The sequence below is a fragment of the Orycteropus afer genome, unplaced genomic scaffold, assembly GCF_000298275.1.
Source record: "Orycteropus afer afer isolate SDZICR_OR568_19922 unplaced genomic scaffold, OryAfe1.0 scaffold00829, whole genome shotgun sequence".
NCBI lineage: Eukaryota > Metazoa > Chordata > Mammalia > Tubulidentata > Orycteropodidae > Orycteropus > Orycteropus afer.
The window spans coordinates 151,477-178,836 of NW_006922416.1; the positions used below are offsets into that span (position 1 = coordinate 151,477).

At 54.9% G+C, this 27,360-nt stretch overlaps 1 protein-coding gene across 1 annotated transcript in view; it reads left to right on the top strand.

Annotated features, from left to right (window-relative positions):
- The first annotated feature begins 11,771 nt into the window (after window positions 1-11,771).
- RTN4R (reticulon 4 receptor) overlaps window positions 11,772-27,360 on the top strand; it is a 20,744-nt gene continuing 5,155 nt past the window's right edge. Inside the window, exons 1-5 of the mRNA XM_007957967.1 lie at window positions 11,772-11,805; window positions 11,993-12,146; window positions 21,171-21,228; window positions 23,652-23,715; window positions 25,680-25,709. Coding sequence (XP_007956158.1) covers window positions 11,772-11,805; window positions 11,993-12,146; window positions 21,171-21,228; window positions 23,652-23,715; window positions 25,680-25,709 — 340 coding nt within the window. The remainder of the gene's footprint in view (window positions 11,806-11,992; window positions 12,147-21,170; window positions 21,229-23,651; window positions 23,716-25,679; window positions 25,710-27,360) is intronic.

Consider the following 27,360-nt stretch of genomic DNA (forward strand, 5'->3'; position numbering starts at 1 on the left):
GGCGGAGCCGGCGGCAGCAGGAAAAGTTGCCGCTTCCTGGGAAAGTTGGCTACCGCGGAAGGGCCAGGGGCAACCGGGCCGGGTGGCCCCGGTCGCTGGGCAGGGGCTGGGGTGGGGTCCGCCGGCTGGAAGGGCGGGGTCCGGCCTCGGAGGGCCCTGGCCGCGAAGGGGTTAATGCACTGGGTTTGCAGAAACGTGGGTCCCGAAATGGGCCAGGTGGGAGGACCGGGCGGGAGGGGGGGGGCCCCAGCAGTCCGCACCCTAGCGGGCCCCCCTCAGGACCTGGGTTCTCTGGGGTCAGGCCGCAGAGGGATGAATGGAGGGGGAGGGGGGGCGTTGGCAGCGGCAGTAGAGGGCGTGGGGAGCAGGGCTGTCCCCTGTCTGAAGAGTGGGAGCGAGAGACAGCATCCTGTCCCCACCCGCAGTCTGCGGGCCCTGCGGGGGTCTCGGCTGCTGGGCTCTAGGGGGCCCTGCGGTGCTTGGCTCCTGGGCTAGCAGCGCCCCTCCCCGGGCACCCGTGGACCCCTCCCCCAGATATGTGAGGTCCTCAGAGGGTGGGCAGCTCCGTGGTAGGGGAGTGTCGGGCAGACCCTGCCTGAGGGCACTCCCCAGGTGCCCACTGGGCTGCCCTGTTGCCACCCTGCTGCTGTCCTGACTGCTGAAGAATGCACACACGTTTTCTCGCACGTGCACGTGCCTACATGGGCTGCACAGTTGCACACGCGCGTGTGCACACGCATGCCAAGGCTGCTTGTTGTGCACGTGCATGCACATCATGGGTTCACACAGGGACTCTGAGGGTGCGCACATTGTTGCCTTACCCCCCGCCCCTGCACAGCTGCACACATGTGCACACAAATGCCTAGGTGGTCTGCACGGTGCTGGGGGCCCCCAACAGTACCCATTCCTCCCATCCTTTCCCCTCATGTGGGGGCCTTCTGAGCAGCCAGGGCCCATAGATCAAGGATTGAGAAACTGGGTTCTAGGGGTGGCACCCACCTCTGTCTGCCTACACCCCCCGGAGTTTCCTCTTCACATCCCTTTGTGCCTGTGTGTGGCTGTGTTCCACTCAGCATGCGTCTGCATGTATGTGTGTGCACCAGTGACTGCCTAGGGCATATCGTTGTGTATCTGTTCCTAGGATAAAGATGCTCCTCATGTGCCCAGGTAGGCTGTGGCTGGGTCTGCTTGCATCAGTAGTAGACACCCCGAGACTGTGTTCGGTGCCTCCAGCCCAGGGTGTGAGGTACAGGGTCTCCCAGCCAGTCTTTCCCCTCTCCACCCTGGGTGGGGGCAGATAGCGAGCAAGGAAGGCCATCTCAAACATTGAGGTTAACACTCTGACCTCTACGAGTAGGCCAGACCCTGGGCATGGTCTGCAGCTACTGCAGCTTGACCCGGGCAGGGGCAGGTGCACACCATCCCTGCAGTGACCATACGGAGGCCCTTCCCCGGGACCTCAGTTTCTCCATGGTGGGGGCCTTTTGGGTGAGAGGTTTGGCGGTGCTGTGTGAGGCATAGAAACATAAGGGTGCTGGTGACCAGTCCATGCTGTGGTGAGGAGGCCTCAGGCCAGGGCTTGAGGGGCTCAGTGAGGCCGAGCCACACCCACTTTGCTTCCCGAGCCACCATCAGTGCCCTTGTCTCCAGAATGGGGATAAGTAGAGACCCTTGCGGGTTGTGTGGGGTGAAACTTGATGACAAAGGTGTAGGCTGGAGCTTGCGGTGGGCCCCCCGTGAAGGAGCAGGGTGGGTGGTGGGCTTGTGGTGGGGCAAGGGGGGCTGTGTGCCTCCCTGCCGTGAAGGTTGGCTGGCACTCCTCTTTTCTAAGCGTCAGTCATCCCATCTGTAAAAGTGGGAACTGTCGCCTCTTTGCTCCAGCTGAAATGAGGAGAAGGTGTGATCCTGTACGTGGGGTTGAGTCAATGGGTGGTCCGTACCCAGACTGCACCTGGGGAAAGTGAGAATGCTTAGAGGGCCTGGCTCCTGGGCCCTGGCACGGCAGGAGGACCATTCCTTCCTGGATTCAAGTCTCAGCTCCGCCGTGCAACCTTGGACAAATCGGTTCATCTGTCGGTGCCTTAGTTCACTCACCTGTGACATGAGGCCTGGCCGTGGTCTGTCTAATTTTCCTTGTGGAGTTTTTTGGTCGCGGTGCTTCTGTCTTCAAGATAACCCAAAGTACCACCATCCCTCGCATTCCATGGTTCCCACTGGAAGGACATCCTCCTGAGATCCCTGGACTGCCAAGCAGACCGCTTCCCCGCTGCCCACTTTACAGTTTGGGAAATAAAGGTGATGAGTCAGGGTTGAGCAGGTGGAAGGGAGGTACTGCAGAAGGAGGGAGGTGACCACTGCTGACTTTCCCGGGCTGGGGCACCATTCCAGTTCTTCCCCTTATCAGCAGGAGGCTCAAGGAGCTCCCAGGTCTCAGTTCCTCCACGGGAGTAGTGGGGGTCCCTGCAAGGTTGCCATGATCCTTAGTGGATGGCCGGGATCCCGCAGTGAGAACTGACTGTGAGTCACCAAAGTTCAGAGTTCAGGGACAGGGCTGGAGGAAGGAGAGGCTGGCTGAGTTCAACTAGGAGGACTTGTGGGGGGACTGTAGGAGAAGCCCCTGCCACAGGATGGGCTGGAGCTCTGGAAAGGGGAGCATGGGAATAAAGCGTCACTGTCCTGGGAGGTTGAAGCCTAGGGTGGTTTGCTGAGTGAGTGTGAGGGGCCAATGTGGCTGTGCCTTCCAGTGCCTCTGGCCCCATCCTCACCATCTCTCTGCTGCTCTCGGCCAGGGGGACGCCCTACTCTGCCCAGGAACCTTGGAGTTCCCTGGTGTCTCTGTGGCCTTGCTCCCTGCAATGAATGGCTTTGTGGTGTGGTTGTCCAGGACAGAGAGTGCGACACCGGGAGTAGACAGAGGCCAGGATGGGGTGGGGGTGGGGGACAGGGAGGCCGAATGCCCTCCCTTATCCGGTGTGCTGACTCAGGAGCCCGTCTTGAGGGGCCTGGACCCATTGTAGCCATGGGACAGCCCTGCAGCCGTGTGTCCTGCTGGCCTGGGCCTGTGGTTCCAGAATTCTCAGGAAGCCTTGATCTGTGTGTCTGGAAAAGGGGTCGGGAAAACTGAGTACCAGGAACTGTTAGAAGAATGAGTGTATATGTGAGTAAGTGTATGAGGGGGTGGAGTGTGAGGGGGTGTGTGTGTGTGTGCATGTGTGTGTGGGGGGAGGGAGTAAATGGGAGTATGTGTGTGAGAGAGGGAAGGCGTGTGTGAGGGAGGGAGTGTATGTGTGTGTGTGTGTGTGAGGGAGGGGGAGGGAATGTGTACATGTGGGGGGTTGGGAGTATGTAATGTGAGGGGGTAGGGAGTGTGTATGTGTGTGTGTGTGTGTGTGAGATAGAGAGAGAGAGAGAGATTTGGAGTTGTGTGTGAGAGAGGGATTAGATGAATGTGTGTGTGTGAGTGAGTGTGTGCTTGAGGTTGGGAGTATGTGTGTGAAGGAGAGAGGGAGTGTGTGTGAGGGAGAGGGGAAGTCAATGAGTCAAGGTGGGAGTGTGTGAGAGAATGGCCCTCTCCACCCCTTCCTGCAGTCCTGTTGTAAAATTACTGAGAAACCAAAACCAAACTCACTGCCAGCAAATTGTTTCCAACTCATCGCGACCCCCTCCCACTTTGGGTTTGCGACCCCCCCACACACACTTTGGATTTGCGTGGCAATAAATCTTTACAGGAGGTGGCTGGTAGGTTTGAACCACCAACCTTCTGATTAGCAGTCAAATGCCTTAGGCACTGCGCCACCAGAACTCCTTAAGATTACTGAGGGCTCTCTGGTGGTGTAGCGCCTAAGCCATTTGACTACTAACCAGCGGCTGGTGAGTTTCTAGGAAGGGAGGTTGGGCAATCTACTTCCATAGTGATACTGCTTCAGAAACCCAAGGAGGGGTCGCTATGAGGCCGATCCAACTCCATGGCAGCGCATCCTGCCTAATCAGTATGGTTCAGTCTGGTGGGTCCTGACCTCTCACCCCGGGACAGGGCTGCCTGTTCCTTTGTGGACACTCAGGGCCCCTGACCCAGGGCCTCTGGCCTCAAGTGCATAGTGCAGACGAATCTGTCTCACTGCAGCCCTCCCCCGCTCCTGCTTCTCTGTGTTCTCCTGGGGCCCCTCAAGGCCCTCCAGCCCTAGAGCCTGGCTCCACCCACCCCCGGCCCTCCATGTGGCCAAATCCCAGGTGCTGCATTGGTTCCTGATCTTTCATTCATTTGTTCATTCACCTATGGCCTGTTGAGACCCTACCGGGAACCAGGCAGCTAAAGGATGAGATCGTTGTCCTTGTGACTTTAAAGGACAGGAGAGCGCAGGGTGGCCCCTGGAAGTTGTGGGATCCCACTGCTGGGCAGGGTGCTTGGCATGCTTGTCCACACACACCTGCCATCTTCCCGCACACCACTGGAGCGTGTGTGGGCCCAGCCGGGTCCCGCCATATCCGGTGTTTGGTAACACGGTTTCCTCTTTTGTCACTGTATGTTAAATATCTTGCACGTCAGTAACTATTCCTTTTGCACCGTGCATTTATTGGCGTGTGTGGAATTCCTTCCCAGGAGAGCACTGTAATTTATTCATCCAAACCTGAGGTGGTCACTCTCTCCCAGCCCACAGATGGACACCCGGGGATGCACCTCCACGCACAGCTCTCAGAGCTGTCCTCAGAAGAGGCACCTCCAGGTCACCTGGATGGTCGTGGTCACGTTACACCTGCCCCCGCCCCCACCCCCACCCCCCTTTGCCGAATGCCTGTGCCAGGCTTTCAGGGACAGGATTGCAGGCCTTCCCAGCCCCAAGGAGGCCATTTACACACATCCTCCGGTTTTCCTGGGCCTAGCTGTGCGTTTCTCGTTCGTGGTGAGTAGAATCTCTTTCCAGGCATTATCGCTCATTAAGATTGCAGTGCTGAGAATTACTGCTTGTGCAGGGGGTGCTTTGGGGTCCGCCTCCCTCCGCCTCCCTTCCCGAGCCTCTCTCCTGGCCCCGAGGCCCTGTGCTGGCTCCTGCTCCGGGCCTCCTATGTCCTGATAGTCCCTTGCATGCCTTAGGGCCTCTACTGCCTTGGCCCCTCCCTCAAGAGCAGCCAAGTCCATGGGCGGAGCTGAGGTTCACATTGAGTGGCAGAGGCTGGAATTCTGGGTCTTGGCTGCCTGGCAGGTAGCAAGGCCCCACGTGGGCCTTTGGCTCAGTGGGAGGGGGAGCCAAGGATGGGCTGTTCAGAGCTGGCCCACCTGGTACCCCAAGTTTGCTCCTCAACAGTCCGGTCTGTACTGCACACAACCTTGCCTGGCCGTCACGGATCACACTCTGGAACTGAAGTGCGTAGAACGTCGGTGGGTGCTGAACAAAGATTTTGTGGCCAAACGATGGCTAAGGTCCTTCCGAGGGTCTGTGAGGGACCTTTGGGCCCCCTTAGGGGTCCTGGGGATGGGTGGACCATCTCACACAAACCTGTCGGCTCAGTGTGCCTGGCAAGTGGAGGGGCCCTGGCTGCTCCCCGCAGTGCATGGCAATGTGCAAATTTAACCTTTGGATTTATGACTCTGTTTCTTTCCAGCAAATGTCATGGGAAATGTCAGGCTGAAGCTAAAGCTGGGCAAGGGGCCCACTGAGGGAAGGGGCGAGGCTGAGCAGGCTGCGGTGCTGAGGGGCTCAGGCCAGGGTGGGGCTCAGGCCTCCCGGCCTCTCCCTGGCGCCCCCTCAGACGGCCCCGCGCTGTGCTTGTCTGCTTGCTGTGCCCTCTGTCTGTCCCAGGCCTTGACCTTGGAGAGATGTTGCCTTTATTCACATTCTGCCAGAGCTCTGATGGGGTGTCTTGGGCACCTGGTAGAACAGTGCCCACCGTACCCCCCCGCAATCTGGGCAGCCTTAGGATCAGCCTATGCCGTGCCAGTCCACTGAGCGACCTCTCTGGCCACTGAAGGCCTCATCCATAATCCGTAGCTGCCAACCAGAGGAGCTGTTCTTGGCTCCTTGCCCTCATGGGTGGGAGACCCCTCCCAGTTCTCACAGTAGGTGCTCAGTAAAGAGCTGAGGTGTGGTGGGTGGATCTGGAATGCAAGGGAGAGCTCACACCAGGCTAGGAACCCTTGGCCCCTGGACTTAACCCCAGGAGCTCCAGCTCCGAGGGTCAGATGGCTGTTACCAAGTCTGCCACTGGCCCTCAGCGCTTACTGCCTCCCTGCTGTGTGTGGCTGAGTGGGGTCTTGGGCCTCCTAGGCTGCCCTCCACTGGCTCTACCTCTCTTTACCCTGTACCTCGGCTCCACTTCCCTGGGCATCCCAGGGGCCCTGAGTCAACCTCCGATCCTTTCTGATTGCAAGCTCTCCTCTGTGCCACCTGTTCTTCACCTCTGGTATCCCAGCCCAAGAGTCAGGGGACCCCTGACCTCCTCCCGCAACCTTCCCCCTAATGCAAATCCAATGCCAAATCAGAACCTCAGCTTGGACCATCCCTCCTTGGCCTGGCTGAGTGCCTGCCCCGGCCCTCCCCTCTCCCAGCCCGCAGACACCCGGGCGCCCTGCCTGCCAGCTCTTGCTCCATCGAGGCTTTGAGAGATTTTCCTGAGATACATCTAGCCGGGCACTCCTGCCTTCTTCACTCTCCTGGGAGGTGGCAGGGGCTGATGTGGAACAGCATCTTCACCAACGTTAGTAGGGGTCCCGTGCCTGGACGTCCCTGTCCCTCAGCTGGCTCCCAGGAGAGGCTGGAGCTGGCAGCACCCTGGGGTAGCCACTGGCTGTCACACACAGGCCAGCTGGCCTCGGTGGCTGCAAGAGAGCCATCAGCTCAGGGCTTCAGTCTGGAAAGAAAGCACAGAGGCCAAGCTGTGCAGTGACCTGTGAACTGTGAAGCTATGGAGCTGGCCAAAGATACAAGGAAGGACACTCTGCGGCCAGCTCTCCCAGCTGCCACCTGCCTTCACGCTGCATCCCAGCCGGAAAGCTGGGAGTCCACGTAGTGCCCCCACCCCCATCTGTCATGGCCCTGCCAAGTTCTCTCCCACACACTTCTCCTTCTGACCCGTTCAGCTCCTCCTCCACCATCCTTATCCTCAAGGCCGCCGCCTCTGAGAGCTCCTTCGAGGGCACGGTTGACCAGTCACTCCCTGCTCCGCCGCCCCCGTGGCGCCCCAGGGCCTCCTGACGGCCAAGGCAGGCCTCCTGACGTGGAGGCAGCTGGACATCAGGTGCCTGGTGTGTGGGACCAAATGGGCTTTAGCCCAGAGTCAGCTGTGTACCTCCATGGGTCATCCACCCTGCTGATCTCCCTACACATAAGGCAGGCATGGTGATGGTGGAATCGGGGGTGAGTGCTGCCCACGGGGCCAGGTGTATGCTGGGGGCTCGATCATGCAAACTACCTACTTCCTAATTGTCCTGATTGTCCCAGCTCCTGGGGTCCTTTCCCTACCCAGCCAGGCTGGAATTCTCCCAGAATATTTCCTGCCCTGGGCTGGAATGATGATGGGGTCTCTAGACTCTGTAGTGGGACACGTGGCCCCCAGCTTTCAGGGAGTCTCAGAGGTGATGGGGTGGTAGAACCACAAGCAGCTAGGTGGGAAAGGTGTTTGCAGGCCATGCGGACCCCTGGGTGCTCTCAGGAGCAGAAGCCATTACTGGGCTGTGGGCGGGTCAGGTAGAGGGGGCGGTCTTATCTGAAGCGTCCCCTCATTGGTCCTTCCACTGATAAGGGTCCTTGTCACCCACTCGAGGGGGAGGCAGTGCATAGAACCTGTGGGACAGGCTGAGGATGGGAAGGATGCGGCGGGGCTGTACAGGGCCCGCAGGGGGTCTGGAGGGGAGAATAGGGTGCACCTGGGAGCCTCATTTAGTCCCTGTTCTCCACTCTTTTGAGACTGAAACTCAGCCAGGGTCCCCACGGCAGGGAGCTGGCGAGCTGGCATTGGTCCCGGCCACAGGCAGACTCGGAAGGGAAGTTGCCATCCTCTGGCCTCTATTTAGGAGTGCCTGCCCTACAGTCCACTTTGCACCTGACTCGTGGTGCAGGTAGAGGGGCTGGTCCTCGGTCCCTGCCTGGTCCTTGGGCTGGGTCCTCAGCTGTGGCCGGCTGGGTGGGCCTCCCACTCCAAAAGGAGCAGGGTGGGCCAGCCACCAGGATGCGCAGTGGGCAGGCCCATCAGAGTGGTTGCAGGAAGCTGTGAAACTGGCCAAGGTGACAAGGACACTCGGTGTCCAGCTCTCCCAGCCCCCACCTACCTCCATCCAACACCCCGGCCAGAAAACCGGGAGTCCACCTAGTGCCCCCACCTCCGTCTGCCAAGTTCCTTCCCACACGCTTCTCCTTCTGACCTGTCCAACCCCTCCTCATCCTGGTCCTCAGGGCTGCCACCTCTGAGAGCTCCTTGGAGGGCGCAGAGCTAACCAGCCACTCCCTGCTTAGCCTCCCCCGTGGCTCCCAGTGCCTCCTGACAGCCCAGACAGGCCTCCAGCTCCAGGCTTCTTGGGGCCTGCAGTCAAGACACACAGGGGCCTCGGAGGGAGCTGTAAGGTAGTCCGTGTTCCCCTGGGCATGAGCATCTCTCACCCCCGAGTGTCCTTTCCCACGTGAAAGCCTGGGGTGGGCTCACGGGGCACGGGTCCCCGAATGTAGCCTGGCTGATGGATCTACAGGGTCCCGGGGAAGAGCATCGCACACTCTGCTCAGAGTTGGCTGGCACCAAGAGGCAGAGGCCCGAGAAGGGCAAACCCAGGCAGGGACTCAGCTTTGGGGAGCCAGGTCACCCACTTCTCTGTTCACTAATGTTCCCTCAGCAAAGATTTCCTGGCATTGGCCTCAGGCCCCGTGCTGGGCAGTGGGGACCCAGAGATTCCTATAACACACTCCACCCTCAGCGTCCCCCACCAGGCTGCTAGGGAGACACCTCACAGCTATGAGGTGCTCTGGAGAGAAGTACTAGCTCAGGTGCCAAGGGCTGGTGAGCGTTCTGAGGCCCAGAGGTTGTCCTCACCGTCTTGGCCTCTGCCCTCCAGGCCTCATCGAGGCCACAGTCTCACCAGGTCTTAGACACGGAGGGGCCTGTAGCAGCCAGAGCCCCAGGAGCAGGCGTCAGGAGGCCTCGGGGACAATGGGATGGGTGGAGAAGCCAGTCATGGGCAGAGGAGCTGGGAGTGTCAGGAGGGAAACGAGGGGCCAGTGAGGGGCATGTAGGGGAAGCCACAGGACAGGAGGGGAACAAAGGGAGGTTTTGGGGGTTTGGGGCCCAGAGGACAGGTGTAGAGGCTTCGGGAGAGAGACAGTCCGATGGGGCTGCCCACGGACACAGGTGGCCCCCACCTGGCCCTGTGCTCTGGCAGTGTGACACGTGGCCTGCACACTGGGCCATGTCCAGGCTGCCTTTCAACTCCCTGCCTCAGCCCCAATTTATGTCAGGCAGAAGTTGACACGGGGACAGGTGTGACAAGTGTCTGGCTTCCTGTTCGAAAACTGGCAAAAGAAAAACTCTCCCCATAAAGGTTTTCCATCTACGTCCCTCCTGATGTCACTGCGAGGAACCATCACGGCTGAGACAGATGGTGGCCCTGACGGACTCCATCACCTGCTGCTAGGAGCAGAGCCAGCCCCGGGGTAGCCTGGGACCTGTGGTGGGTCAGGGCCGCCACCCCCCGGGCCCCCTCTCCTATCCCACAGCCTGCCCGCCCCCTCCTCCCACAGAGCCTCTGTCCCAGCCAGAGACCCCAGGGACATGTGACACAGATACTCAAGGAGGGGTGGCTCCAGCTTGGGCAGCTCCAGGGCCCATTTCATGGGTCTCTACTTGTGGGACCACTTCTGCAGAGGCACTGCCTCCTCCAGGAAGGCACCCCTGACCACCCACTTGGGCTGCCATCACTGTTCCCTGCAGGCGGGGAGCTCCAGGAGGTGGGGTCATTCTGGGTTTGGGTGCCCAGGGATCCCCAGGTACCCTAATCCCGGGAGCCTGGTGTGGGCTATCGCTCTGTCTCCAAGGCTTGGCTGTGACAAGGGGTCTCAACAGGGGCAGCATGTTGCCTTGTATTCTTGGCCCCAGGGCTCTTGTCCTCGAGGTAGCCCACACCCTATGTGTGCTTATTCCCCGGTGTTACGAGGCCAACCAAGGCTGAGGGCAGGGTCATGTCCCACCTCAGGTCACCCAGCAAGGGGCTGGAGGTCACTTATGCTGGACACGGTGGACCTAGCTGATGCCTTTTCCCTGCCCAAGTATGCCCCTTCTCAGCCCTCAAATGACAGTATCTTGGGAGGATACCCACCATGCATGTGGGTGGCCCTGTGTGAGTGTGTGTGCCCTCACAGCCTTGTGAGGTGGGTTCTGTCGTTTCCAGTGGAGGAAGCAGGTCTTAGAGGTTAGGAGACCTGCCTGAGGCCCCACAGAGCAGAGCTAGAGTCGAAGCCCTGGCCTTCGTCCCATTTGTAGGACGAGCATGGCTGGGCAGGGAGCCCGAGGGCTGGGACTCGCAGAGCAAGGCCGTAGGTTCCAGCTTCTGCACATTAAACAAACAGAGCAAACCAAAACACTTAACAAATTCTGATTTGATCGAGTTGTGCTCATGGTAGAAAATTTGGAAAAATACATCAACGTTTTAAGAGAGAAGTAAAAGCGTTGGGGCGCCACTCAGAGAAGCCGCTGTTGGTACTGAGGGTTGGGGGTGGCAGCCGTCCACAGGGACATCAGTGTGAGGCTCACAGGCTATGGCTGTCCTGCTGCTGCATGTCCCGAGAGAGTGTCCCCTGGAGGTGGCCATGCCTGGCTGGTATGGTGGACACGTGTTGCGTTCACTCAGCAAACATTCAGGGAGCACCTGCTGTGGGGGGGGGGTCACAGTTGTGGATTGTCCTCGTGGGACACAGCCTAGTGGAGTTGGGGTGCAAGGTGGAGTGGGCATGGCTGGCTGTGGACAGGAGGTGGGGGAGCCGCAGGGGGATGTGGGGAGTGGGTGGGTTCCAGAGCCAGGACAGAGGTGTAAGTTGAGAGGGGAACGAGCTCGCCAACGTGCCCAGACCCGCCGGGGATCATCAGGGAGCCGGGACCCAGCTCTGCCACGTCACAGGCTCTGAGAGGTGGCCTGGCCTCACAGGTGGCAGCTCAGCCTGCTGCAGTGCCAGGGGGTGGGAGCGGCTCTGGAAAGGAGCAGCGGGTAGCCCAAGCCGGCCCAGGGGGAGGGCGGTGGCTGGCCGCTGGCCAGGTGGCATTACCGCGTTTGAAATGTGCATTAATGGGAAGAGGTGCCGAGTGAGGGCGGAGAGCAGGGGGCCAGGCGGGGGGCATTGTCCCGGGCAGCCAGGCCTGCAGTGCCGGGAAAGGGGCCTCAAGCACGGGGTTCTGACGGCAGGTCTGCAAGATGCGAGGGGGCCCTCGGGAGCGCTGTCGTCCTGTTCTTCAGCAGTTAGTGAGCACCTGCTGTGTGTAGTCCTCACGCATGTCATCTTACTTTAGTGACCTTTTCACAGCTCACGCTGAGGCCCCAGGGGCTGGGGACTGCCAGAGTTACCGGTGGGGAGCCGGGCCTGTCTCACCCAGGGCCTGGGCTCACTCTGGGACCTCCTATGCTGGGGGTAGGAAGGAAGGTGGGGACAGGGGGTTAAGAGAAAGGCAAATGCCTTTTCAGGCTTACGAAGCTCAGCCTCGGGCTGGAATCCGGGCTGCAGACCCAGCTGGCAGGTGCTGGGGTATGGAGCTGGGTCTGGGTGTGAACCCTGTGAGGTGAAGGGAGCCAGGGTGAGCAGACCATGCCTGCAGACAGCCCCTTCCTGACCCCTGAAGGTGCCGTGGCCGCTGGGTGCTGGCTGGGAGCCGCATCCTTGGGCTCTGGTGCCTCCCCGGGGACTGCCTTTTCTGGGCTTGAATGTTTCTGCTTTGCTAGTTGTTTGGGGGAGGTGTGGGCAAGGGCTGGAGGGAGGCAGCACCGAGCCCCCCCGCTGCCCAGGCCTCCACCCTGTCTCCACCTCAGCACTGCCCCCGTCGGTGGCACCCCGCCCCCAGGGCAGCCTGCCCCCGCTGCCCGCCCGCAGCCCACTGGGAGCTCCTGTCACATCAGGAAGCAGCCAAAATACACTGACCTGCTTTTCCAGCAGGGACGGCGCCTGCTTCTTCCACCCTCGATGGTGAGAAGACACCGACAATTTCCATCCCAAATTGATTTCAAATAAGGAAGAGTTATCACACACAATCATATAGGAATAATTTATCACTCGTTAATAAAAGAGCAATTACTTATTCACGTTGGTCCTGCCTGCGTGCCGAGGGTTCGGTCGCAGGAGTGCTGTTCAGGCTCTGACAGAAGCCTAGAGAAGCCTGTGTGCTCTCAGCAAGGTCAGTTCCTGAGAGACTGCAGTCCTGGGGGCTTCAGACCTATAAACAGGGGGCAGTGGCCTTGACAGTGAGAAGATGGGGCAGAGGAGGAGCAGGGAGGGCCTGCAGGAGATGAGCCCTTCATCAGGGTTTCTTTGGTGCTGGGTGCCTGCCAGCTTACAGGTCAAGGCTGGTGGTGAGAGGGGCTGGGCTAGGTGGGTGTGGAGTGGGGAGGCCTGGTTTCCCACCACACCACTACCAGAGCACTGGGCTGAGAGAACAGCCGCCTACCTTCAGAGGGCTTAGCCCAGCTGCCGTGCGCGTGAGTTTGCTCTGGCTGGAACCTGTCTGGATTTTGAGGGCACCTCAGCTGGGAGGGCAGAGTACAGAGCATCCCAGGGAACCCAGGAGGTGTCCTTGACGATTCTCAGCTGAGCAGGAGACAGGCAGCGCAGTGAGCGGTGCCTGGTCCTAGAGCTGACATCTGCCCAGGCAGTGAGATGCTGAACCAGCTTGTATCGTTCCTCTTTCTCCTCCTGCTTCTTACTCACGCTTATGTCCACCTATCTCTGTTTCTGAGCTGTCTGTATCAAAATATGCAATGGTGTTTAAAAAATAACATTTTGGTCAACAATATCTTGCACAAGGTTAAGTCCTCTACCACACTCCCCAGCGTGGTCATCTTCTTACTAAAGCCAAAAAACCCAAACCCACTGCCGCTGAGTCAGCCCCTGACTCACAGCAACCCCATGTGTTCGGTAGAACTGAGCTTCATAGGTTTATTATTATTATTATTATTATTTTAATGGTTGATGGTTCTAATGAGAGCATACCTCCCTGGTGTTACTGTTCTTCTCATAAGCCTGTCTATCATTTGGCTGAAAGTTGAGCCATGGGGGTGAGTTCAGTTTCAGGCTTGAAAAGTATCTAAGGACCATAGTTTCAGAGGTTCTATCAGTCTCTAGCAAACCAGGAAGGCTGGGTGTTTGTTTGTTTGTTTTTTATGATTTTGAGTTTGGTTCTACATTTTCTTCCCACTCTTTCTAGGACTTTCTGTTATGATTCCTTTCAGAGTGGTCAGCAGTGGTAGCTGGGCACCATCTAGTTCCTCTGGTCTCACGGTCGTGGAGGCTGGGGTTCACGTGGTCCATTACTCCTTTGGATAATTGTTTCCTTGTGTCTTTGATTTTCCTTGCTCTTCTTTGCTCTGGATGGAGAGAGACCAACAGTTGCACCTTAGATGGCTGGTCACTTTGAGACCCCAGTTGCTACTCACCAAAGTAGGATGTAGGACATTGTCTTTGTGGACTGTGTCATGCCAGCTGACCTTAGTGTCCCCTGATACTATGACCCTGAGCCCCCGGGCCCAGTCACTCATTCCCTCAAGGTATTTGGTTGTGGCTAAGAAGGTTTCATAACTCTGCGTGCTCTGCTGTATTCATGGATGTATTTGAAGCACATGCAGATACATCTGTAGAAATAGCCTCTGTCAAACCCATGGATGTCACCCCATCCACCTTCCCTCCCCTGCTCAGCTTGTGTATTATCTGTGTAGCCATTTGTGGATTATTGTTATTACTATTACTACAGGACTATGTGTGCAGTAGTATTTCTCTTTGTTGTCTTTAATTCATGTGCTTCTCCCAGGGTCTTCCTCTGCCTTGACCATTCTGTGCTGACCTCCCACTTATTATATACTGCCTTTCCCTTCACCCAAGTTCATACATGTCTACCCTCTAGTTAGTGATTTACCCTTCCAACCCTGGTAACCTTCAAAGAATGATTCCTTCTGTGTGTAAACTTTTTCTTGACTTTATACAGTACTGGTCACGTACAGTATTTATCCTTTTGTGATTGACTAATTTAACTCAGCATAATGTCCATTAGGTTCATGCATATTATGAGGTGTTTTGCAGAATCATTATTAAATTATTTAACATTGTGCAATGCTCCATTGTGTGTATGTATCATAGTTTGTCCATTTAGCCATCGAGGGTCATTTAGATTGTTCCCATCTTTTTGCTGTTGTGAATAATGCTGCAGTGAACATGCGTATGTATGTATCTGTTGTGTCACAGCTCATATTTCTCCAGAATATAGACATAGTAGTGGGATTGCTTTCTATTTCCAACTTTTTTAAGGAAGCACCATATCATTTTCAACAGTGTATGAAGGTTTCTGTCTCTCCACATCATTGCCAGCATTTGTTGTATTCTGTTTTTGGGTTTTGTCTTTTTTTTTTTAACTTTGTTATTAGTGCTGGTGTGAGATGATATCTCATAGTTGTTTTGATTTGCATCTCTCTAATGGCTTATGATTGTGTGCATTTTTTCATGTATGTTAGCCACGTTAATATCTTCTTTGGTGAAGTGTCCATGTCTTCTGCACATTTTTTTATTAGATTATTTGTCTTTTTGTTTTGAAGTTTTCTGTAAGTGTTAGAGATTTGTCCCGTGTCTGATATGTTGCCCCCAATTTTTTCCCAGTCTGTAGGTTCTATTTTTACTCTTCTGGTGAAGTCTTTTGATGTGCATGAATGTTTAATTCTTAGGAGGTCCCACTCATCTAGTTTGTCTTCTGCTGTTTGTACATTTTTAGTTATGTTTAATAGCATATTTATGCCATGAATTAGAGCCCCTAAGTTTGTACCTATTTTTTATTATACACCAAAAAACAAACAAACAAACAAACAAAACACCTTACTGCTGTTGAGTTAGTTCTGACTCATAGTGACCCCCATTGGGTTTCCAAAGCTGTAAATCTTTGTGGAAGCAGATTGCTCCATCATTTTTCATGGAGTGGCTGGTGGGTTTAAACCACCAACCTTTTTGGTAAGCAACCAAATGCCTTAACCACTACACCACTACAACTCCTTTATTATACACCAATATCCCTTAGTTATAGACTAATATTCTTCATTAACATTGATGCAAAAATTCTCAACAAAAGCCTAGCCAATAGAATTCAAGGAGCTCTGGTGGCATAGTGCCTAAGGCACTTGACTGCTAACCAGAAGGCTGATGGTTCAAATTCACCAGCCACTCCTCAGAAGGAAGGTTGGGCAATCTACTTCCGTAGTGATACTGCCTTGGAACCCAAGGAGGGGTCGCTAGGAGTAAGGCCTGACTCGACGGCATATAACATAACATAACAACAAACAGAATCCAACAACATATCAAAAAAATAATGCATCATGACCAAGTGGAATTTGTACCAGGTATGCAAGGATGGTTCAACATCAGAAAAATAATCAATACAATCCACCACATAAATAAAACAAAAGAGTAAAACCACGTGATGATATCAATTGATGCAGAAAAGGCATTTGAAAATATCCAACATCCATTCTTGATATAAGCACTCAGCAAAATTAGAATAGAAGAGAAATTCCTCCACATAATTAAGGGTATATATACAAAACCCATGGCCAACATTATTCTCAACAAGAGACTGAAAATATTCTCCTTCCAAATAGGACCGGACAAGAATGCCCTTTGTCACCACTCCTAGTCAGTGTTGTATTGGAAGTCCTAATCAGAGCAATAAGGAAGAAGGGAAAATAAGCCTTTATTCTGACTTTTTTGGATGCCTCCAAATGGGCAAAGAAGAAGTTAAACGATCTCTGTTTGCAGATAATATGAACCTATACATAGAGAATCCTACACACTCAACAAGAAAATTATTGGAACTAATAGAAGGATTCAGCAACGTGGCAGGATATAAGATCAACATCCAAAAATCAGTTGGATTCCTCTACACCAGCAAAGAGATCTCTGAAAAGGAAATCATGAAAACAATACCATTTACAATAACCACCCAAAAGATGAAGTACTTAGGAATAAATTTAACCAGAGACACAAAAGATTTATACAAAGAAGACTACAAAATATTACTACAAGAAACCAAAAGAGACTTACATAAATGGAAGAATATACCATGCTCATGGATAAGAAACATAACATAGTGAAAATGTCAGTATCACCCAAACAGATATAATGCCATTCCAGTCCAGATTCCATCATCATTCTTTAAAGAGATAGAAAAACTAATCACCACCTTTATGTGCAAAGAAAAGAGACCCTGGATAAGCAAAGCAGTGTTAATGAAGAACAAGTAGGAGGCCTCACACTCCCTCATCTCAAAACCTACTATACTGTCACAGTAGTCAAAACAGCCTCTTATTCAGGTAGGTATACTCCTTAAAACAATCAATCTTGGAAGATCAAAAGGGCACTGTTTGCACAGGGAGATAGCTCAGAGGGTTGGAATGCATAGGAAAGAAGGACACAGGGAATAGGTAACCACAGGGAGGAAGGGGGAAGAGAGCTGTTACATTTTGGGGATTGCAATCAACGTCATGAAACAAAGTGTGTATGAACTGTTGTATAGAAAAATGAATTTACTCTGTAAACTTTCACCCAAATCACAATGAAAAACAAAAAGAAAAAAAATTGCTAACATGGCAAATTTTGTGTTATATATTTTACCACAATACGGTTTTAAAAGTAACAATTGAAAAGAAAAGAAAACAAAAAAAACTCAGCCTGGCATTGGTGCAATGACAGACACATAGATCAATGGAATAGGATCCACTTATGGACAGCTGATCTTTGACAAAGAACTAAAACCTATTAAATAAGGAAGAGGTAGTCTCTTTAACAAATGGTGCTGGCAAAATTGGATATCCATTTGCAGAAAAATGAAACAGAATCCGTATCTCACCACCTACCAAAACGAACTCAAGATGGATCAAAGACCTAAATGTAAAAACCTAAAAGTGTAAAGGTTGTCAAAACTCCATAGGGTTTTCTTGGCTTAATCTTTACAGAAGCACATTGCCAGAACTTTCTTGTGTGGCACCACTAGGTAGGTCTGAACCATCAACCTTCCAGTTTGTAGCTGAGCACAAACCATTTGCACCACCCAGTGAGGTCCTCTTCCTATGGATAGTTAAACCCACAGCCATTTCCCATCTCAGGTCACAAAAATGCTGTTCAGTGCCAAGCCACAGGGAGATGCTATGGTGATCTTCCCTTTCTTGTGTAGACTTTTGTTTTTCCTGGGGTCTACACTTGACAGCATATAACAACAACACTTGACTTTGTATTTTTTCTCTTGTCTCATCTGCTACCCTCATATGCTTACTTCTTCCCCATGTCAGGGCTGTACAAGTTTCTGATTTTTCACCTGGAAGTCTCCTCTCGGGCTCTGGTTCAGCTGACCCAGGACTTTGCTTCACCAGCTGCCAGGGGAGATCTAGTGTTTCCTGCTGCACACATTGTCATGGGCTCATTTTGGCTGAAGCATATCCTCAAGTAACTTTCTAAGATAGGTCTGCTGAAGAATCATTTTACGAGTTCTTGCATGTTTCAAGGTACATTCCAAGTTGATAGGCTGGGTACAGAATTTCATGTTGAAAATAGTTTCCCCTCAGAATTTTGAAGCCAATGCAATTTTGGTGTCTTCTGGTATCCAGTGTACCATTGGGTAGTTTGATGGGCATTGTTGCTCGTGCCCAGCTCTGGAAGCTTCGGACTGCTCTTGATCCCCAGGTCCTGAAATGGCACTGTGAATGTCATTCTTTGTGCTTGCATAGTGGAGGGCGAGGTCTTCAGCTCTGGGAAATTTTCTAGTATTATTTCTTTGATAAGTTTTTTCTCCATTTTCTTGCTCAGGAAGTCCCCTAATACAGAAGTTGGTTCTGTATTCTCTTTTTATCTTTTATCTCTTATCTTTTTTTCCCCCTTCTCTTTTTGTTTTTCTTTCTTAAAGATTTCCTTGACCTTGTTTTCTAACCCTCCTATTGATTTTTTTTTTTTAATTTTAGCAATTCTATTTTTAATTTCCAGTCATTCTTGTTCTCTCATGGCTTCTTGTTCATGGCACCCTGCTCTTATTTTAAATCCTTTGCCACCCCTAGGAGGATACTAGTCAGATATTTTTCCCCCTACTTTTCTCTATTCCTGAATCATTTCTGCTTCCTCCAGAGTGGTTTTCCATCTTGGTTTGCGTTGGAGACATTTCCAGATGCTTGGTGACCTTTGGTTTTTTGGTCATACTCAAAAGGGAAAGCATTGGAAAGGTTGGAAGCTCTGTTGAAAGTAGGGCTTGTTGACTGGCACGTGTCAGGTAATCAGACTGGAGACACTTCTGGGGGCACCCAGATGCCAGTGGTAGAAACCCTTTTCTAGGCTGCTTCTCCAGGGAGCCCCCTTTGCCATGTTCCCTGCCCCTTCTGGGTGTATTCCATCACCATCATCTTAGTGGGGACGCTAACACACGTCTCCCGCCTTGTGTTCTAACATGCTGCTTCTAACGTGATGGGTGGGCAGGGAAGCAGGACCTGAGTGCGCTGGTGTCAAAGCAATGGCGATTCGCACTGAGTGCAGGCAGGGGTCTCTCGGGAGGCAAGTTGGGACCACCGCACTAGACCTGCCTGTAGCCTTTGGCCGTGTTTGTAGTGCACTGTGCCCTCCTCCCTGCTGGACTCCTGCTGCAGTCACTCCTGGACAAGGCAGGGTCTACTGTCATGGACTCATTCAGGGCAGAGGGGCTGGAAGGATGGAGATTTGTCCTGGTCCTGGAAGAATATCGGAGGCTGGGGCTGAGGAAGGTCAGACCAACGGACGGCGGTGCCTTCTGGGAAGCAGGATGTGGGCAGAGAGCCTAGTGTCAAGTGAGGATGCTTGAAGGGGTTTCCAGGCCAGAGATGTCTGTTGGCCTCGTAAGGCTTGTGCTGTGCTATGGCCATCCTGTTGTCATTATGTGAGCTGGAGACTCACAGCCACCTAGCAAGTCCTCCAGCCACATGGCAAAGGGGTGCAGAACCTGGACCCAAGCTCACAGCTGCCGGGGCCCAGGGCCCACCCTCAGCCAGCTCACAGGAACAAAAGGCCTGGGCAGAGGCCAAGGTACTGTTGGGGGTCAGAGAGCCATCTACAGCAGGGGTGGGGGAATAGTGGGGTTCATTAGCCCCACTCTCCTGTGTCCTGGGGCTCAGATTTTATGTCCTGTCTCCTGGCATCACCAGCTTGCTGGGGCCCTGGCTGGTCACCTTGCCTCTCTGAGCCTCAGTGCCCTTGTCTAAAGAGTGGGGTTGATGTTCACCCACCCTCAATGTGTCTTTGGAAGGACACACTATGATGAGGGCATGACACTCTCAGGAAAGAGAGACAGGGTCATCCCAGGGAAGCCAGGAGCCCCCTTCCTCCTCCCTTAGTTATCTAGTGTGGCTATCATAGAAATACCACAAGTGGATGACTTTAACAAACAGAAAGTTATTCTCTCACAGTTCAGGAGGCTGGAAATCTAAATTCAGGGCACCAACTCCAGGGGAAAACTTCCTCTGTTGGCTCTGGGGGAAGGTCCTTGTCTCCTTTCAACATCTGTGGGCCTGGCATTTCTTGGAGATCTCCATGTGTGTTGGTATCAGTCTTTCCCTGGGTCTAGGAGGGTCTCAACATTGGGAACCCAGGTCCAAAGGACACACCCCACTCCCAGCTCTTTTTTCTTAGTGGTACTGAGGTCCCTCTCCTCTCTGCTCACTTGTCTCTCCTGTAAGATAAGAAGTGTGACTCAAGCAAGGATGTGACTAGAGTAAGGGTGTGACTTAAGTAAGGCTGTGACTCAGGGTACACCCCACATTGATCTTGCCTCGTTAACATGTAGAGGTTAGGGTTTAGAACACATCGCAAAATGGAGGATAATTACATCAGATCACAAAATGGAGGACAACCACACAACACTGACGATCTTGGCCGAGCCAAGTTGACATATTTTGGGGGGACACAATCCCATCCATGATACCCCGTTTCCTCTCCATCCCTCTTCTCTTCCCCTCTTCACCCTCTCACCCTTCCCCACCTCTGGGTGGCAACACAGGCTGTTGCTGGGATCATATGAACCTGGGTTTGAAGCAGAACAGTGCACTGACAGGGGCCTTGCCTGGGAAACAGAGGCTCATTCAAAACCCCTCCGTAGCCGTGAAGCAGGCTTGACTCAACCACGAGGCACCCCCGCCAGAATGGGGTGGCCTGTGCACCACAGCCGCTGCCCAGGGGTGTCTGCCGAGTGTTCTTTACTGCCCGCTCACCTCTAGGGCTCCCTGCCCCTGTGTGAGGTCGGGTGGGCTCAAGGCTGCCCGCAGTCAAGGGCATGACGCATGGCTGGTGTGATGCTGATGACAGTAGCAGACACCTCCACAGCCCGCTCTCTGGGACTCTATAGGAGCAGGCTGGCCCCCAGGATGCCTGAAGCTTAGCCCCTGCAAGCAGCCACATGGTGGCCAGGGTAGCCGGTCCTCAGTGAAGCCCTGCACTCTGATATCTCTCTCAATTCTGGGCCCCATCTTGAATAGTTCTTTCTGCTAAGGCTGAGAAGCTGGTCCCACCTGACCTGTCCTGTGACCTCTCCAAGTGGCCAGGTTCTGATGTTTGCAGGCAGTAAGCTACCTTCTGGGGGATGAAGCAAGAACCCAGGGAGCAATTTGGATTGACAAGAGGAAGCCATAGTTGTGGCCCCAGAGACACACCCCACCTCTGCCCCAAACTTCCTCCCATCAGATCTGTCGGCCCTGAAGCCATCATCTCTGTCCTTCCCTAACAGAGAGAACTGTTTTCATTCAGCCACCCCCACCAGGGGGCCTGGGGACATGGTCCCTCTGTTCCTTATAACCACTTTTATTCTGTTGGTGTTTTTAAGTTGTCCTCTTTTATGTGTGTTTGATTGTGAGCCTCCTGACAAACTCTTTATTAAAATAATTGTCATTCTCTTAACCTGCAAGGGGGTCACCTTCTTGTGCCCCCACGCCCTACGCTTGGGGGGTTGCCCTCCCCCAGCTGCCTCCTGGCTGACCCTGCAGCCCTCTGCCTGCGGAAAGGCCCGGTGGACTCTTCTGTGGGCTCTGTCCTTCCCAGGCCTGTGGCCTCAGCAGGACGGTGGCCTTCTGTGAACCTTGGTTTCCTCTTCAGTAAGTGGGGGTTGGAATGACCTTGGACAGGCTGTCACAAGAGTGAAAGCGACAACACCCACACAGCAGGCACTCACCGCTGCTGGTGCTGCGGCGGCAAACCGGGACCGCATGCTTCTTGCATAAAGAGTCAGAGACTAAACACGCCATCTTCACGGACCACATGGTCTCTGTCATAGCTGCTCAGCTCTACTGTGGTCTCTTGAAGGCAGCCACGGACAACACGTCAAGGAGCAGGCATGGCTTTTTGCCAATATTGCATTATTTACAAAAGCAGGTGCCTTGGTTTGTTGGGTGCGATGGAGAGTAGGTGTGACAGGTGCTTCCCTGTGGCCATCTGCTCTGGCCTCAGCCACTAGTCCCTGGTGACTCCAGTGAGGTCCTTTGTTGTCACTTGAATCCCTTCTTCCCCAGAAAGTGCTGGAACCCACTGGCCTAGCAGTCAGGAGGCCACCTGTCCCGGCCACGCATATACCCCAGCCCTTACTGGGCTTCTCCATGGTCCTGGCAGGCACTGCACTTGTGCCCACTGTGGCCCCCCACCTCCAAGCCTCCAGCTCGGTTTCTACTTCTGAGCACTACTGGAGACATTAGAGTATCTCCTCCACAGGGGCTGGGAGCCACAGCTGGTCAGGGATATTGGAAGTGGCTGGGTTTTACCTGCAAAGGGTGCGATCTGGTCCAGCTGGTCTCCTCCCAACCGCAGACACAGCTGTGGTGACCCCAGTAGGCGGGTTGGCTTCTGGGGGCCTGGGCAGGACTGCCCTGGCACCTCGCCTGTTGTGTTTTACAAGCGCTGAGGGCTCGAAGGATGTGCTCGCCCAGGCTTTCTTCCTTAGAGCAGACAATTGACCCTCCGCCCTGGCCTGGTTTCTGGCGTGGGCTCCAGGTCCCCACGTCTGCCCAGACCCCATCTCAGCTAGCCCGCTGCACTCTAACCAGATCACTGTCCTCTGCCCTGGCTGCCTCCTAGGCTCCAGCAGCCAGGAGAGCCTGCGTGTGCATTCTTACTTTGTATATCCCTAGGGTGTGCATCCTTGAGAGTGTGTTCCTGTTGTTCATGCCCCAAGTGTGCGCTGCTATTGGGGTGTGCTCCTACTGTGTGCTTCCTTGAGTGTGTGCTCCTACTGTGTGCCCACGTGTGCTCCTGTGGTGTGCATCAAATGTGAGTGCCTGTTGTGTGCATGCCCCAAGCACCCACTACTATTGTGTGTGCTCCGAACGTGCATTGCTGTAGTGTATGCTTCAAGTGTGCACCCCATGTGTGTGCTCCTGTGTGTCCATGTGTGCTCCTGTGGCATGCGCACCTTGAGTGTGTGCCTCTACCGTGTGCCAGGGTGTGCTCATCTGGTGTGCACCCCAAGTATGAACTTCTGTTGTGTGCACTCCCATTGTTCACACTCGAGTGTGCATTCCTGTGGTGCTCGTATCAAGTTTGCACTTCTATTGTGCATGCCTGGCGTCTGTGTTCCTGTTGTGTGCACTCTGAGTGTGTGTTCTCATCTCAGCCACCCCTCTGTGCTCAGCTCAGCTCACCTTCCTCTGCCGTGGCCACCTGTGTGTGTGTGCCCTGAATGAGTGCTCCTATTGCATGCTCCCCAAATGTGTGTTCCTAGTGTGAACCCCAAGTGTGCACTCATACTGTGTGCCTTGAGTATGCACTCCTATTGTGTGCACCCCAGGTGTGTGCTTCTATTGTGTGTCCCACATGTGTGCTTTTATTGTATGTGCCTCAAATATGTGCTCCTATTGTATTCACCCTCTGTGCTCCCTGAGTGTATACTTCTATTGTGTACACCCTGAGAGTGCACTCCTATTGTGTGTGCCCCAAGTTTGTGCTTCTATTGTGTGTCTCCTGTGTGTGCTTTTATTGTATGTGCTCCTATTGTGTGTATCCCGAGAGTATACACCTATTGTGTGTGCCCCATGTGTGTACTCCTATCGTGTGCACCCCGAGAGTATACGCCTATTGTGTGTGCCCCATGTGTGTGCTCTTATTGTGTGCACCCTGTGAGTATACGCCTATTGTGTGCGCCCCATGTGTGTGCTTTTATTGTGTGTGCCCCAAGTGTGTGCCCCTATTGTGTGCGCCCCAAGTGTGCTCCTGTTGTGTTGGCCCCGACTGTGTGTGCTTGCTGTGTGTGCTCGTTGTGTGTGCCCCAAGTGTGTGCTTCTATTGTATGCACCCCAGATGTGTGCTCCTATTATGTGTGCCTTGAGTGTATGCTTCTAGAATGTGTACTCTTAGAGTGTTTACGTGCCCTGAGTGTGAACACCAGCTCCTATTGTGCACTCCCGTTATGTGTGCCCCACGTGTGACCCCCTGTACTTGTCTGTCTTGTCCTCTCAGGCTCTGCTCTGGGCCTGTCAGCAACTGGGCGGCTTTGTGCAGGAAGGAGATCAGGGTCTCATGGGTACAGTGGGTTGCCTGCAGAGCATGGGACTCAGGACAAGGTGGTAGCAGTGGGATGGGTGTGGGGTGAAGAGGAGCCCTCTGTGCCGGGCCAGGGGCTGTTGGTCCCTGAGCGGTAAGCAGTAAGGGGTAGAGAAGGGGCCTGAGGAATGGTGTAGATTGACATGGGGAGGCAGGTGGGCATGTGGCCGGCGTGAGGCATGCAAGTGCTTAGCACAGGGAGGCGCCCTCCTCCTCATGCCCCCAGCAGAGGGCCGCGTCAGCCACCAGTCCGTTTCTCATTAGCCTCCCCTGACTCCAGCCCCCTCTGCCCATCAGGATGGGTTAGCCGTGGGACCCCAGTGTTGTGAGGCCAGAACTCTCCAGGTATTGTCAGGTGTCTGCTGATGGCCTGGTGGAAGGGGAGGAAGAGGCAGGGGCTGGCGGCTGCTTTGTGGGGAAGCTGAGTCCTTGGCACTGGGGGCTGTGGGTGGTGGCCTGGGGCCGGGTGGGGCTTCCGCAATCACATCATTAGCCCCCAGTGCCTGGGGGTGGGGGTCACGGGAGATTGCCATTTGGCGGGGAGTGTGTGATGTGTGACGGGGCGGGGTTCTGGAACCCTCCAGACTGGCAGGCAGGCCTTGCCTGAGAAAGAATTTCTGAGTCTCGGACACTTAACGCTGGCCGCTGAGCTCCTTCTGCTACCCCCGTGCCAGCTGGGGCCAGCTTGTGGGCCCCGGTGCCTAACTCTCCCATTTTGGCACATGACCTGTGGCAGGGTGCCCACCTGGGGCCAGCCACTTCCAGGGTGTGTCTTGAGCTCACGTCTGCATCGTGGTCTTATGTGGCAGTGCCCAGCACTGCCCGGCTGGGGGCCTCCTGGCACACATGAAGGAGGAAATGCTGCTCCCAGCCCTGCCCCACGCTCACCAGCTCGTTTCCTTGATTAGAAAGGGGCTCGAGGTGAACCCTACCCCAGGGTGTTGTGTTGGCTGCAGACATTCTTTGGGGGGATGGAGCTCAGGTTCAGGACGGGGTGATTAATAAAGTAGGGGTAAGAGGGCTTTAACTCTTCACTACCCAACAAGGCCTTTCCGATCCCTGGTGCTGTGGGCTTAGAAAATTGAAGATTCAAATCCTATTAGCCCAGCACTGTGAGCAAGTGGCTTGTCGCCCGCACTTCGTATTCCTCCTCTGTGAAATGGGTAAATAAACTTGACCCCTGTCGAACATCCACGCATTCAATAACATAGCAAAGCAAAAACCAAACCCACTGCCATTGAGTTGATTCTGACTCATAGCAACCCCCACTGGGTTTCCAAGGCAGTAAATCTTTACGGAAGTAGATTGCCCAGTCTTCCTTCTGCGGAGTGCCTGGTGGGTTTGAACCACACACACCATTCCTTCTGGTTAGCAGTCAAATGCCTTAGGCACTGCACCACCAGAGGTCCTTAAATAACATAAAAAACCAAAAGCCAAACACACTGCCATCAAGTTAGATCCAACTCATAGCGAGCCCTCCTTGGGTTTCCAAGGCGGTATCACTACGGAAGTAGATTGCCCAACCTAAGGCATTCAACTGCTAACCAGAAGGCTGTCAGTTCAAACCCATCAGCCACTCCTTGGAAGGAAGACTGGGCAATCTACTTCCGTAGAGATACTGCCTCGGAAGCCCAAAGAGGGGTCACTGTGAGTCGCAATTGACTCAATGGCAGTGAGTAAATAACCTAGCACGTGGGATAAAAAACAAACTTGACTCCTAGGAGAGTTCAGTGAATTGAGATACTACACCCCTGGGCCTGGGCCCACAGTGGTGGCCTTCCTTGTCTGGGGGGTGAGCCCAGCATCACAAGGCAAAGACAAACCTGACTGGGAGGGTGCAGGTTGGGGGCACAAAGTGAAGTCAGACTTGGGCCCCTGTCCTGCCCAGCACAGACCCTGTCACAGTATGACCTCAAGCGGGCCTCTCAGCACACTGCGCCTCAGTTTCCCCAGTGCGCAGAGCTGGGGCTGGCGGCCACCTCGGGCCCCGCCCGGCACGCTCTTGCCGTGGCGGATGACCTTGCCTATCTCAGCCCTGCAGAACCCCAGCTGGCCCGCCCCTCCCGTGCAGCCGCTGCACCGAGATCAATAAGAAGCAGGGCCGTGCAGGGGCCGGCTTTGCCCGGTCGGGGGACAGCCACTGCCTCCGCACTCCGTGGCAAGGCTGCGGACCTCTTCCTCCTAGGTCACTCTTGGGGACACAAGGCGGGGGAAGGTAGGAAGCAGAGGCCACACCCCTTGGAGGATACACAGGGCCTCTGCAAGGGCTGCTGCCACCACCCCCCGAAGCTGGTGCCAAGGAGGGGGTGCAGGCAACGCCATGGAGATGTGTCTCTGCCCCTGTGCACGTCTGTGGGTGCCGCGATGCCCAGACCAGGACGGACGGAAGGTGGGTGGCGGGTGTGAGAAGTGTGTGAGGACGCGGGGGCTGGACAGATGGACGATGGGCGGGTGGCGGGGCGGGTGCATATAGAGGGCCGGCAGAAGTGAGGACCGGGGATGGGGGCTGTGCACGTGGCACGGTGGGGTACCGTGGCCCTCTGTGGCCTGTGGCTGGCACCCCCCTGCCTCCCCAGCTCTTTCCAGCCTCCCGTGCTGTGCCTTATGGCTGTGCCGCTCAGTGATCTGTGACGTGGCCCTCGAGGGACGTTGTTGGTGTGGACGGGGCTCCTGAGTTGACCAGCATGCCAGCTGTGCTGTGACTGGCCCCCACCCTCCGCCCCTCCAAGCCTTCTGACCCCAAACTCAGGGCCTCCCTGGGGCTGTCGCCTCCCAGCTGTGGGCAGCCCAGGAGGGACCCACATGGACTCAGCACAGCCAGGGCCTCCCTAAGCCCTTCCAGCTTGAGCCAGATGTACCTTGTGGTCCCCCGCAGTGGCACTCTGGTCCCCTCCCTCTAGACCGTCCCCAGTGGGAACCCAGCATTTGGATTCTGCTCCTTCCTTCCTGGCAGAGCTCGCGCACTCCCTCCCTCAGTTTCCTAAACCGTACGGTGGGCTGCAGAGATCGGTAAGGAAGCCGTTTGCTGTATTGGCTGTCAGCCCTCATTGGGACCCCATGACGTGGGTGTCTGTTTCCCCACTGCATAGAGGAGGACGTGGGGTCCGCAGGCACTGGGCTGACAGAGGATGGAGCCAGGCACCGCTAAGGTGGCGGTGCTGCTCACAGCCTCCGAGGCTGCTGCCCAGGCTGCTGGTGGCCACCGAAGCTGGGGGTGCCCGCCGGGGGCAACGAGAAGCATCGCAGGGCAGAGCACTCCTTCCTACTGTGCGCCTCGGGCTGGCGTCCCGCATGGTGATAAGGACCCTGCCCGACTGACCGTCCCCCCTGGCCTGGGCTGCTGGGGACTTCAGGGTGACGGGACCCAAACAGCCAGGAACGAGGTGGGGGCAGGGGCCTGCAGGGAGAAGGAGGGCGCTGGAGCACCTGTGTGGTCGGAGGCTTGAGGACCACGTCCCGCTCTGTCTCAGCTGCCTGCGGGCCCACAGGGCTGAGGGCATGGCATGTGGAGACCAGAGAGACCCAGGCAGGGGCGGGACCCTCCCCCAGCCGCGTGCCAGTGCCCTGGAGATGTGGCCTCTGGCAGGTCTGGCTCCAGGAGCTGCTGGCCTCAGCAGCCTCCCAG